The sequence below is a fragment of the Pelobates fuscus genome, chromosome 8, assembly GCF_036172605.1.
Source record: "Pelobates fuscus isolate aPelFus1 chromosome 8, aPelFus1.pri, whole genome shotgun sequence".
NCBI lineage: Eukaryota > Metazoa > Chordata > Amphibia > Anura > Pelobatidae > Pelobates > Pelobates fuscus.
Window position 1 is genome coordinate 91,011,489 of NC_086324.1, and position 13,431 is coordinate 91,024,919.

At 38.4% G+C, this 13,431-nt stretch overlaps 1 protein-coding gene across 1 annotated transcript in view; it reads right to left on the minus strand.

Annotated features, from left to right (window-relative positions):
- Positions 1-13,431, minus strand: part of HIBCH (3-hydroxyisobutyryl-CoA hydrolase) — a 206,669-nt gene that overhangs the window by 62,194 nt on the left and 131,044 nt on the right. The window contains exon 7 of the mRNA XM_063430164.1: positions 11,667-11,745. Coding sequence (XP_063286234.1) covers positions 11,667-11,745 — 79 coding nt within the window. The remainder of the gene's footprint in view (positions 1-11,666; positions 11,746-13,431) is intronic.

The window sequence follows — 13,431 nt, forward strand, 5'->3', positions numbered from 1 at the left end:
CACACAGAATGGGACTGTACGATGCAACAAATCACTCTGCAAACTGTGTCAACATATATGTGGCAATAACACAGCCAGACACAATAACAAATCATACAACATTATGGGATAATATTCGTGCACATCTGCAAAAGGTTGCTACATTGGAGAAACTGGCCTTAAGTCGCATCTCATAATGAATCTACACAGACACTCAATCAAGAACCATAAGGAAAGCGGATATTGTACCCCTGTTACATCACCCAGACTGGTCACTCCATCCAAAACCTCAGGATTAAAGTTCTTAAAGGGAATTTCAAAGACTCTCATGAACTAAAGACATTTGAGATGAAAATGATCACACATTTCAAAACCAGAAATGAAGGACTTAATGTAGATTCTGGCTTTCTCACACACTATCAGAGAGAGAGAGATTGTAGTGATGTAGATGTAAAACAGATACAATTTGTATCTTGTAATACCTTTTTTTATTGGACTAACAGAATTTTTTAATGACAAGCTTTCGGGAGAACCTCCCTTTCTCAAGTCTGAAGCATTTCTGAGCAAGACGACACATAGAATTCAAAGTTGAGTTGTGATACAGGGGTTAAAGCGACATGAGTGTAGATAAGACACAGGTTTGTTAGAAAATAGACACCATTTTTGCAGAGGGTCATAAATATCTTTCTGAAGAGCAGAGTGAGGGAGAAGAAAAACAAACAAGCAGACAGTGCAGAGGATGGTACACTTTATACACGCACACACACATAAATATGTATATGCGTTCACATATTGTCAGACCTTCCGGCATTCGCTAACCGTGGACTTCCGGGTTCTCGGAGCGCGGCCACTCCCCCTCCTATGACGTGGTCGTTCCCAGGGTTCATAGAGAGTCCGCGCCAACACCACAGTGCTTGATCAACTCGAAAGCTCCCGCGAACTTCAAACTGAATAATTACTTCTACTGTGTATCGGACCCGGACTGTTTAATCATTTACCCTCCTTCTCCTCTCCTACGACCTCGGACTGTTTTTGGATATTCTCTTGCCTGCTGCAACCTCGATTCTCTCTGGAATCTCCATCACCAATTTGGATCATCACTCCTTCATAAGTTAAGTAAACCAGATTGGCTCAACCTTAATATATAACCATCCTAAATCTAAGTGGTTCGCTATCTGCTCCACATCAACTCATAATCTTAATTCCAACACCTACTTATCTGCATCCTACTTTGGAACTTCTCGCTGGTTGTGTTAAAATTACCTTATCCTAAAACAACTTCAAACACCGCTGCTGGTTATAACCTGCCATGAATTAAAGAGACAGTTCATTTTGATTATCTTTTTTATTTAAAGTAATAAACGTTATCAAACTCAGAAATCTGCAGTTGTTTCCATCTTATCAACAATTGAGCGTTACACATATACATATTTACGTGTGAGTGCATGTACAAGATACGAATTGTATCTGTTTTTTACACACACACACATATATATATATATATATATATATATATATATACATACATACTGACACATAGGCAGATACACAGGCTCACACTGACATATATGCAGATACACAGACAAAAACACTGACAAACAGGCCAATGCACACACACACAAATACAATCACTGACATACATACATACAGATACAGACACAGACAAAATCACACAGAAACAAACACTGACACACATACAGTTGCACAGACTCAATCTGGTATTTTAGAGATTTTCTGCACTATTATTTTTTCTTTCCACAGTACCCAACTATATATTTTATAAGGTACATTAGAGCTCCATTTTTGTGTGTGCTTTTTCAGTACAGTGTGGGTGAAAGGGATCCCTCACAAAAGTTTTGAGCTAATTCACTATACCACAGTTTGTTGTACGTGCATCTTGATTACAGCTATGACAGACTCTTACCTGATTGGCACTGCTTTGGGACACTTCCCCAAAAAGTTATATATATATATATATATATATATATATATATATATATATATATATATATATATATATATATATATATGAAAAACATAAGACTGTTATGTCACTGTTTCGTGATTCAATCCTTACAAATTACATAAATGATGAAGAGTGAAAATGAAAGTTTCACTGTCATTTTATTTGAAGTTAAATTCTTACACACTTTTAATCACCATGAAAAAGGACAGTATGTGCTTTTTTGAGGTCATTTCTTGTTCCTTTCATCATTGTTCTGGGAAAGGAATACGATGTAAGCTAACCTAAACAAGCTTTTATTCCAACAGTGATGTATGCCAGCTTCCTTCAAGCACCCTGGATCCAACCCAGGACTAAAATAAGAAATGTTCCATTCAGAACACAATAACATGAAGATTTAAAAGTAGTACTGTCATAACAGGTTGTGTTTAGATGGACTCTATAGGCACCCAGTAGTGGAGGCTTGTCCATAGGTGCAATAGTTGGGGCTGCATCCCACCAGTTCTTATGTGTGGAAAAAATATTTGCAGTAGTTTAAAGAAAACTAAGATTGATTTTCTGGAGTGGAGGGTGATACGCCAAAAAAATATGGGGAAAAAATGGTAATTCTGTAATAGGTTTCAGTTCTGCAGTTCTTCTCCCCTCTCATTGGTAGTTTTTGGAGAAACTTAATTGAGAGCTGCTAGGCATAGCAAATAAATTGGACAGGTTTGAAATCTGCCCTGTTTCAGCAGGCTTTGCACTTGCCAAGTCTCCTTTAAAAAGGAATTTCCAACATTCCCATTGAGGTGCAATTCGGGTAGCACAGCCAGTTGCCCATGAGTGGCATCCTGCTTTTGGCCTCACTATTTAGCCCTCATTGGCTCAAAACACCCCAAAGTAGAGAGAAGCAAGAAACCATCTTGTAATTAGCACAGGGTAAGCAAAGCAGCATATTCTGGCCCCTGCCAGATGTAAGTGAATAGTATTACAATAGGGCTAAAATAGCAGGAGAATTTACTTAAATTTGTAATTACTATATATAAAGCTAGGGGTGGCAAGGGGAACGGGGTTTCTGACACACAACACTGTCTTGCTACCCGTCACTAACAGGTTTAATAATTTCAACTGCAGATACCCACGACCTTCTATAAGATGCTCAGTCACTCTGCTGAGACCTGAGACCCTGTGCTAGTTGAAAGGTTCTAAAGATTCAAACTGCAGGACTGGGGCTGTGACTCCGAGGGATGATTTAATTCGGATTTCAATCTGTGTTAATCTGTAATGATTAAGTTAACCATGTCAGCTATGTCTTGGCTCCATATTACCACTGCAGATTAATTATATATTGCTAGCAGAAAAGGAAATGAGGAGTCTATTAACCCCTTAAGGACACAGCTTCTGGAATAAAAGGAAATCATGACGGAATATTTGTTATGTGTCCTTAAGGGGTTAATATTCTGCTTTAACCGTGTGTACACTGTGTGCAGAGAGCTCTTACATAGTTACATAGCTTAATAGAGACTAGCATCCATCAAGTTTCCAAAAGAAAGAAAAAAACCCAGTCTGAAAGCACTTCCAATTTTGCAACAAACTATGAAAAAATCCCTTTTTGACCTCAAAATGGCAGTCAGATATCTCCTTGGATCAAGCAGCTATTACCCCACTAATTAGAAATTATATCCCTGTATATTAATGTTTTTGCAAGTATTTATCCAATTGCTGTTTAAACATCTGTATGTACTCTGGTAAAACCACCTCTTCGGGCAGATCATTCTACATCCTTATAGTTCTTACTATAAAAAAAAAGTATTTTTTTTTTTTTTGCCTTAGACTAAATCTCCTTTTTTCCAGCCTAAATGCGTGACCTCGTGTCCTATGTATAGCCCTGTTTATGAATAGATTTCCAGATAATGGTTTGTACTGGCACCAAAAATATTTGTATAATGTTATCATATCCCCTCTGAGGTGTTGTTTTTCCAAACTAAAGTGATTTAATTTTTTTTAACCTTTCTTCATTACTAAAATGCTCCATTCCTTTTATCAATTTTGTAGCCCGTCTCTGCACTTTTTCTAGTGCCATGATATCCTTCTTTAGAACAGTTGCCCAAAATTGCACAGCATATTCAAGGTGTGGTCTTACCAGCGATTTATAAAGAGGCATAATTATATTTTCATCCCGAGAATTTATGCCCCTACCTTACTGGCCTTAGCAACTGCCGATTGACATTGCATACTGCTGCCTAATTTGTTGTCTATAACAATTCCGAAATCCTTCTCGTGTGTTGTTATCCCTAATTCACTACCATTTAGGGTGTAAGTTGCTTGTGCATTAGTTACCCCAAAGTGCATAACTTTGCATTTCTCTACATTAAATTCCATCTGCCATTTTAGTGACCAGTCCCCCAATCTATCGAAATCCCTCTGTAGCAAAGCAATATCCTGCTCATATTTTATTACTTTACAAACGTTTGTGTCATCTGCAAACACTAATACATGGCTTTCAATGCCTATTTCAAGATAATTTATAAATATGTTAAATCATTGTTAAATAGCACACAGTCTGCTGAATACACATACACACACAAACATACACACACACAGACTGCTGAATACGTACACACAGTCTGCTGAATACTGTGTGGAGGTCTCTGTATTGCAGCTCTATGTAATCCATCACAGTCATCCTGGCTGTGTGGGAAAGCTATATAATCTCCTTACTGGGCCCAGCTCTGTGTGGTATTTCTCTGTATTGTACTCACCTCTACTTGTTGTATGAATATATGTAACTATATCCTTTTTTTCTCAGCTTTGTTTGTGGTATGGTTACCTCTGTATTGTTCTCAGCTCTGTGTATTATATAAGTATCTCTGTACTGTTTATGGAAGAGTAAAATTCTTGCGGAGGAGTCTGGTCCCCCACCATCTTAAAAATTCACCAGTTGTCACTGGCACCCAGACCTTTATCTCTATGAAGTGGTCTGGGTGCCATGTTCTTACCATGGCAATTTTTTTTTTTTTTTTTTTGCAGGAATGGCAATGGTTTATTTGCACGGTTAACACAACTCTAAAGCTGTGAGGATCTTCTGCAGGTATAAGTCAGTTAAACTCTTTATAGATCAAATTACTCTCCTAGAGAGGATAGGTGATCTCCTTTTTCTGCTACCTTTCATGCCGCCGCTTAGTGATGCCGGGCATTGGAGACTGCAGAGCACCAACTCAGCGTCAAGAGAGAACAGTGCTGGAATCGGGAAAATAAATAAAGGGTTTATAATGCTCTATATCCTGGAGGAGGGTCACGAGGGAAGGGTGGGGAGGTATTGACAACTATCTGACTTACTACAGCTAGAAGAAGAAAAGTTAAAGGAACAATATAGCATTAGAAATACAAAAGACCACCACCCAGGGTTAAAAATACAGGGCTACTGCACCCAGACTTCTTAATTGAGATAAAGTGATCTGTGTGCCTTTTGTGGTACTTTAATGGGTGCTAATGGATTGTATTCAAAGGGATACTCACCAAAACAACTTTAGCTTAATGAAGCAGTTTTAGTATGTAGACCGTGCGTTTGCAGTCTCACTTGTCAAATCTCTGCCATGTAGGAGTTTAAATCACTTTTGTTTCAGTTTATGAACCCCTATCCATACCGTCTTCGGCTGTGAATCACACATTCAGCAAACAAATGCTTCAAATGTTAATTAGATGTGACAGTACATCGCGTTTACTTTAGAAGTTTTCATCTCTTGTTCTTTTAATTGAACTTTAATCACACATAGGAGGCTTTTGCAGGCTCTAGCAGGTTATTAATAGAGCAGACAATAAATTCTAAATTAAACAGACTATACAATAAAGGAAGATCTAAACATTTTATAGAAACTAAAAGCACTTCAAATGTATATGGATTTGTGGGGAGTTTTCTATATAACTACACATATTTTCTGCATAGTTTATGTTCAACGTTTTATATTTTATCTTTATTCATTTATACACACCATATTGATTATTTATTAATTTATTAAATGTGATAATTTTATTGTTTATATATTTTTTTTATTGATCTCTGGCATCAAGGTGTAGAGCGGGTTTTTTCCCTTGGAGTTTTTGATAACCCAAGGTCTCTCTTTTTTAGATCTAAACATTAGATCTCTCTTTACAGGAAATGTGTAGGCCACAGCAAGGGGAGCTGCACAAAGTGATTTAACTCCCATATGGCAGATACTTGAGCAGTGAGACTATGAAGGCATAATTTATGTTTTGGTGCTTACAGTATGCTTTCAGTAAACAGGGGTGGAAAACTGGGAAAAATAGATGGTGCAGTTGATATGTGGTTACGGCTTTCATTAGTCAGAAAGTGGAGGTGCCTACATTTTGCCATGCTAGATTGTTGACACATGTGGCTAAAGATGGTTAGGATATGGAAGAAGGTCTCAAAATAAAAATGAGAGACGGAAGAGAAGAAAATGGCTGAGTGAACAGCAAAAGCTACAAAGCACACAGACTCAAGAAAGTGACAACAGCAAGAGACACTTGCGCACGGGTGTCAGTGATGCATCGCTAATCATTTAATATATGATCATAAAAACACACGATTTCTCAAATTTTCAGACAGTGAAAGATCAGAGGCATTGTCAGCAAACTAATATAAAAGTCCAGCTTAAACTAGCAGGACCACAGCATTCACATGATCACATCATATTAAACGGCTAACTGATTTGACAGACAAAGGCGTGTAGCATGTGATGTTACTTTTAAACTAACATCTACTCATTTGTCAGAATGCTGTTGGGCACACTCTTGTTTTCTATCACTCATTTAATACTTCATCTGTATCTTTCCGTTTTCTCAATGACACACTAAATGAGTAATGGAAAATAATTATATCACTCCACTTGGAAATTGTTGTTTACAGAGTAGACACAAGTGAGTACATTGTGGCCTATTCCTGGAGGTTATTGATGAGCTGATATGTTACACTTCAATAGACTGTCCAATAAACCCATAAATGTCATCTGCACAATTAGCAAGAACAGATCTGCCTGAAACTTGGCAGCACGGTAGATAATCATTTTCTCAATTTTCCCTGAAACTCGTATGAAAATAGTACCATTTTAACCCCTTAAGGACCAAACTTCTGGAATAAAAGGGAATCATGACATGTCACACATGTCATGTGTCCTTAAGGGGTTTTAAAATTATGAACACAATTATTTTTAAAGCATTTAAATAATTTTAATACTCTAAGCACTCAAATATTTATGTTTATTCACCATAGTAACTCACTACGGTTTCTAATATTTCAAATTGTTTTATCTGACCTTGATTTCCTTCCAGAAGGTACATGAAGCAAATTGTGATGTAGGCAGTGTCTGAGTACTGGGTTTGGAATGGTAAGTAAAACAATCATAGGTACAACCAGGAATCTACCAAAGCTAGAACTTATATATATTTATTTTTTTATTGTGGCGCAGCCCCATTACCTTGTCTTTTGACAACCTAGTAGCATATTATTTTATTATTTATAAAGCACCTTTCTTCTTACTATCTTACTATCACCTTTTTTCTATTGGGACTGTTGTAAAGGATCTTCATCACCTTCTGCCAGTCTGACAGGGAGTTCCACAAAATTTGTTTAGTATCTAGATAACTAAACTAGCATCACTGTTGGAACTTTTGGGGGTGCAGAAGCCAGGGCCAGATTAAGAGCCCAGTGGTCCTGGTGCTGACAATTATGATGGGCTTAATTATAGACTCCAAATACACTAAAACATTCATACCTCCCAAGTGTCATGTATCTGGTGGGAGTGGTGCTGGAGGGAAACTCATAGGATGCAGCTATAAGAAAACACATAACCTATGCTAATCTCTCTCTAATTTATGCGTCCATCTTTCAAGTAAATCCTAACCCCCTAACAGCAGTGTCCAGTAGCAGTAAGCCAATGGGCAGGGTAACTGGGTGGGCCACTAACGTGAATCATGAAACCAGAACTGCTGAAAAGGGCAAACATGCGCAAAAATGGGGCATGTCTACCCAAAGAATTGGAAGGCTAGCCTGGCATGAATGCATGTCAGGCTGCCTGCCAATCATGCAGGCTGGCATTCTAAGGGCATACTATGCAGACAGCACCCGAGCTTGGCAAAATTGTGTCTAATGATGCACTCGATTCGTGCTTTCTAAGGACTGTCCCCTATCAATCACATGGCAGAAGCTCCTGGTATATAGTCTGTGACAGAGAAAAGGTGTATGTAGTGAGTGTAGAAGAAAGGGGACATTATTATTATTATTATTATTATGATGATATTTATAGAGCGCCGTCAAATTCCGCAGCGCTTTACAATGGGTGGACGAACAGACATGTAGTTGTAACCAGACAAGTTAGACACACAGGAACAGAGGGGTTGAGGGCCCTGCTCAATGAGCTTACATGCTAGAGAGAGTGGGGTAAAATGACACAAAAAGGTAAGGATAGTATTAGACTAGTGACAGTTGCAGGAGAGGAATCAGTTGGGAGCTATTAACAGTTTAATTGATACGCTTTTATGAAGAAGTGGGTTTTAAACGATGTTTTGAAGGAGTGGAGACTGGGTGAGCATCTAACAGAGGAGGGAAGCGAGTTCCACAGGAACGGTGCAGCCCTCGAGAAATCTTGAAGGCGACATGCCACAGTGTTACAAAGACCAAAGTCAGCATTACCTTAAGTAATTTCATTGTCAGCCAGTCCACAGAAAATTTGAGTATGTGAAGTGTAGTGTAGTAAAAAAAACAAAAAACTTTTTATTTTTTTAAATCAATGCGCCTATTCCATGGGCATGAGCCTGGAGTTGCAGCTCCATCAGTCCCTATGTTAATCCGGCCATGACAAAGCCCACAAGTTTGAGGGGGCCCAGCTGGCCTCATATAAGAGGCCCAATCTAGCGCCACAGCCCTTTAACATGTAAACAGGCCAATGTCAGAGACCGTGCTGGGAGGAGTTCAGACCCATTTCTCACAGCTAATACAGCACTACGCCGGTAGGCAGAAAAAGGAGAGGGAGAGAGAAAGGAGCAGACAGAAAGCCTGGACCAGATATCCACAGCCTCAGCCTGCAGACTGACCTGAACCATAAGGAAGCCACCCTTCTGCACTCAAAAGGTATGGATGGTGGCTAAAAAATATAAATGATCACTTGTGTGTGTTTTTGTTAGTGTGTATTTGTGTGTCAGTGTATATGTGCATCTGTGTCAGCGTGTTTATGTGTATCTGTGTCAGTATGTGTATGTTTTTTCCACTTGGTAAGGCCCCAAGGGGTAAAATTCATTGTGGATTTTACACTAATTGTTATTATTAAAATTGTGTTTGGCAACCTCATTCCTAAATCTTTTGGCCACATACTTGTTGTTACTTTTACCCTCATAAGGTTGTGTTCCATCTGGCATCTGTTTGCACTTACGGACATCCACCAAAGAATCTTAGGTGGGGATATACCACCTATGCTTGATACATAGAGCGGTTTGTCTGCTCACTATACCGTAATTATATTTCCTCTTATACTTGTGCATTTATCTGCATGGAGAGCAATATATATTTTTTTCTTTTATTATATATTGCTCTACCTCACTACCATTCTTTTGTGGAGAGATACCAGAAAGATATCCTAAAATGAGGGATCAAAAAGCACTGCATGCTAATTATACTGGAGCTAGCTGCAGCTCCATTAAACGGGAGTTGGCAATTGTGAGCATATGTGATGTGTGTACCTGATTTGAGCTAACGTATTGCACTATTTGGTTTGCCTGTATTCTGCTTTATTTTATAGGCATCAATTGAATGAAGCTACCACCAGGAACGTTGCATGAAAACTTGGATTTAGAAAGAATAACAGCTCTGGGACTATATATTTTATCTGGTACAGAATATATTTTTAATACAGTATCTTTTTTATCTTGTTGGTCTTGGTTCTAATATTTTTTCCATTTTGGCGCATCCTTTATTTATTTTTTTACTTTTTTTCCATTGTACTGTATTTAGTGGCTGTGATACTGACAGCCACCAGAGGCGCTTCTACTGCGCATATGACGTGGAAGCTCACAGGAAAGCATTGGATTTAATGTTTCCGTATGATAAGTATTGGATGTGCACTTGGCGCTCGCTACGCATGAGCATTGAGGTCCTCTATGAGGGCATGCCTCCTCGAATACATCACAAGAGGCGGATATGCACTGACCTATACAAACACACTGGCACACATAGTGACCCATGCAAGAACACTGCCACTGTCATTAAGCTGTCCTTTCCTGGATGCAGCATGGAAACCTCACTGCGATCTGTGCCCTCCATTCCCCCAGGCCTTATATTAAATGATTGCATGAAATAAAATGAGATTTCTTTAAAACTGCTAAATCCTTTAAGCTGCAGATCAGACAGACTGTGCCAGGAAAGATCTATTTTTCTGGTCTGGCTCTGAAACCCTTCAGGGATTGCAGCTGAAGAGATGGCTGACACAGATTTTCTGAGATACCACATTACAGGCAATGCTGTGTTGCACTGTTGGATGTGACCTAATTATTTTTTTTTTGTTCTCCCTTTACGATAACAATGTACTCACACTGAGCTCCAGCACTCAAAGCGTCGTGTTAGATTACAGCAGGATGCCAAGCAATGGAAATCAATTCAGTGAGAAATGCATCATCACATTAATCTGTAATGTATGGAACCTAAAGAATACGAGTAAATATCTATGAAATGTATTGCAATGGAATCCCAGACCACAATTACTATACCATAGGTGGGTTTGAAGAGTCTAACGAGCATGAAACACAATAATCTTGTCTTATTTTTGGATGACCAAAGTCCGTCCCTTGAACATCTTTAACAGGCTATCCATGAGCTTGGTTCATTGACATTTCTCCATTAAAAGGACTAATGCCATAATTTATTATTTTTGGATACATTTTTAAAATGATCTAATATATATAAAAATATACATATATATATATATTATTTTTATACATGATATATTTTTTTATATTTTAATATTTTGAATTACTGGCATTAGGAGAACCAATCACGTATACATGTATCACTTGGCATATTCCAGAACCAATTGAAATAATTTAGTAAGTGTACAGGGAAGTTGGAATGTTCTACCTATACCTGGGGTTTGAAGGGTCAGGTTAGTAAAATATATATAATTCCTCCACTATTTCAAATACTATAGAAACAGGCTCTACATACTTTGTATAATTCTGTTTAATTAGTTTTGTGTGCTTGATCATCATCTATGATTTGGAGAATGGGCAGATCCGATATAAGCAGAAGGACATTTACATTAACCAGAGAGGCTGATGTGTAGGTACTTTTAGTGAACATAGACAACAAGGAAAACAGCACTTTTCACATGTGGATACAGAAGAATTTCAGCCATGTCATTGTAAACACAGACATGCAATCTCCATAGACAAACATTGGCATTACACGACAGATCTGCAGAGCACAGAATTATTCAATGAGGCATTAACATAGAATGTCAACTTTCAAACAAGTCCGTTTGTGAAATTCCTGTCCAGCTACAGCTGCCCCTCCCGACTGTAACTGTTACAAACATAATGTGAAAATTAATAGGAGTACAGCTTTGAAGAGGCAGCCCATACAAGCACATATAACCTGTCTGTGTTTGGTTGCAAGACACACTACATATAATTACTTTAATAATAATTTTAAAAAAAAAGTTTTTGTCATTTTGAACGACATCAAAAAACGATACTTTACCAATTCCTGTCTCTGGCATTGCAAAAAGTGTTTTCTCGGACGCAACTCTGAACTGCCCATGGACGGACAAGCCAACACCCTACAAGAAAATTGTAAATAAAATGGAAGTGTGTTAATATATAATCATTTATAAAGAGCCATTAAAAAACAAAACACAAACATCTCTCTATAAGTATAATTTACACTGCACCATATGCAAGATCATGGCATTGAAACTGCAAAGCTACAACACTAAAACTAAAGACTCCTTAAAAAATAATCAGCCCTGGATGAAACGGTACAGTGAATCTGTAATGTGACAGATGCTCATCAATTGTAGATGATAACGGGTCTCATTGGTCCTCTTTACGGACACTTTACACCCTTATAATGTTCTGTTTGTCTCAATTTCTGTAACTTTTCACATGAAATCTGAATATACAGTTGCAAGAAAAAGTATGTGAACCCTTTGGAATGATATGGATTTCTGCACAAATTGCTCATAAAATGTGATCTAATCATCATCTAAGTCACAACAATAGACAATCACAGTCTGCTTAAACTAATAACACACAAAGAATTAAATGTTGCCATGTTTTTATTGAACACACCATGCAAACATTCACAGTGCAGGTGGAAAAAGTATGTGAACCCCTAGACTAATGACATCTCCAAGAGCTAATTGGAGTGAGATGTCAGCCAACTGGAGTCCAATCAATGAGATGAGATTAGAGGTGTTGGTTACAGCTGCCCTATAAAAAACACACACCAGTTCTGGGTTTGCTTTTCACAAGAAGCATTGCCTGATGTGAATAATGCCTAGCACAAAAGAGCTCTCAGAAGACCTAAGATTAAGAATTGTTGACTTGCATAAAGCTGGAAAGGGTTATAAAAGTATCTCCAAAAGCCTTGCTGTTCATCAGTCCACGGTTAGACAAATTTTCTATAAATGGAGAAAGTTCAGCACTGCTGCTACTCTCCCTAGGAGTGGCCGTCCTGTAAAGATGACTGCAAGAGCACAGCGCAGACTGCTCAATGAAGTTAAGAAGAATCCTAGAGTGTCGGCTAAAGACTTACAAAAGTCACTGGCAAATGCTAACATCCCTGTTAGCGAATCTACAATACGTAAAACACTAAATAAGAATGGATTTCATGGAAGGATACCACAGAGGAAGCCACTGCTGTCCAAACAAAACATTTCTGCATGTTTACAGTTTGAACAAGAACACCTGGATGTTCCACAGCAGTACTGGCAAAATATTCTGTGGACTGATGAAACCAAAGTTGAGTTGTTTGGAAGAAACACACACACAACAAAAAGAGGCACAGCACACCAACATCAAAACCTCATCCCAACTGTGAAGTATGGTGGTGGGGGCATCATGGTTTGGGGCTGCTTTGCTGCGTCAGGGCCTGGATGGATTGCTATCATCGAAGGAAAAATGAATTCCCAAGTTTATCAAGACATTTTGCAGGAGAACTTAAGGCCATCTGTCTACCAGCTGAAGCTCAACAGAAGATGGGTGTTGTAACAGGACAATGACCCAAAGCATAGAATTAAATCAATAACAGAATGGCTTAAACAGAAGAAAATACGTCTTCTGAAGTGGCCCAGTCAGAGTCCTGACCTCAACCCGATTGAGATGCTGTGGCATGACCTCACACCAGACATCCCAAGAATATTGCTGAACTGAAACAGTTCTGTAAAGAGGAATGGTCAAGAATTACTCCTGACCGTTGTGCACGTCTGATCTGCAACTACAGGAAACGTTTAGTTGAAGTTATT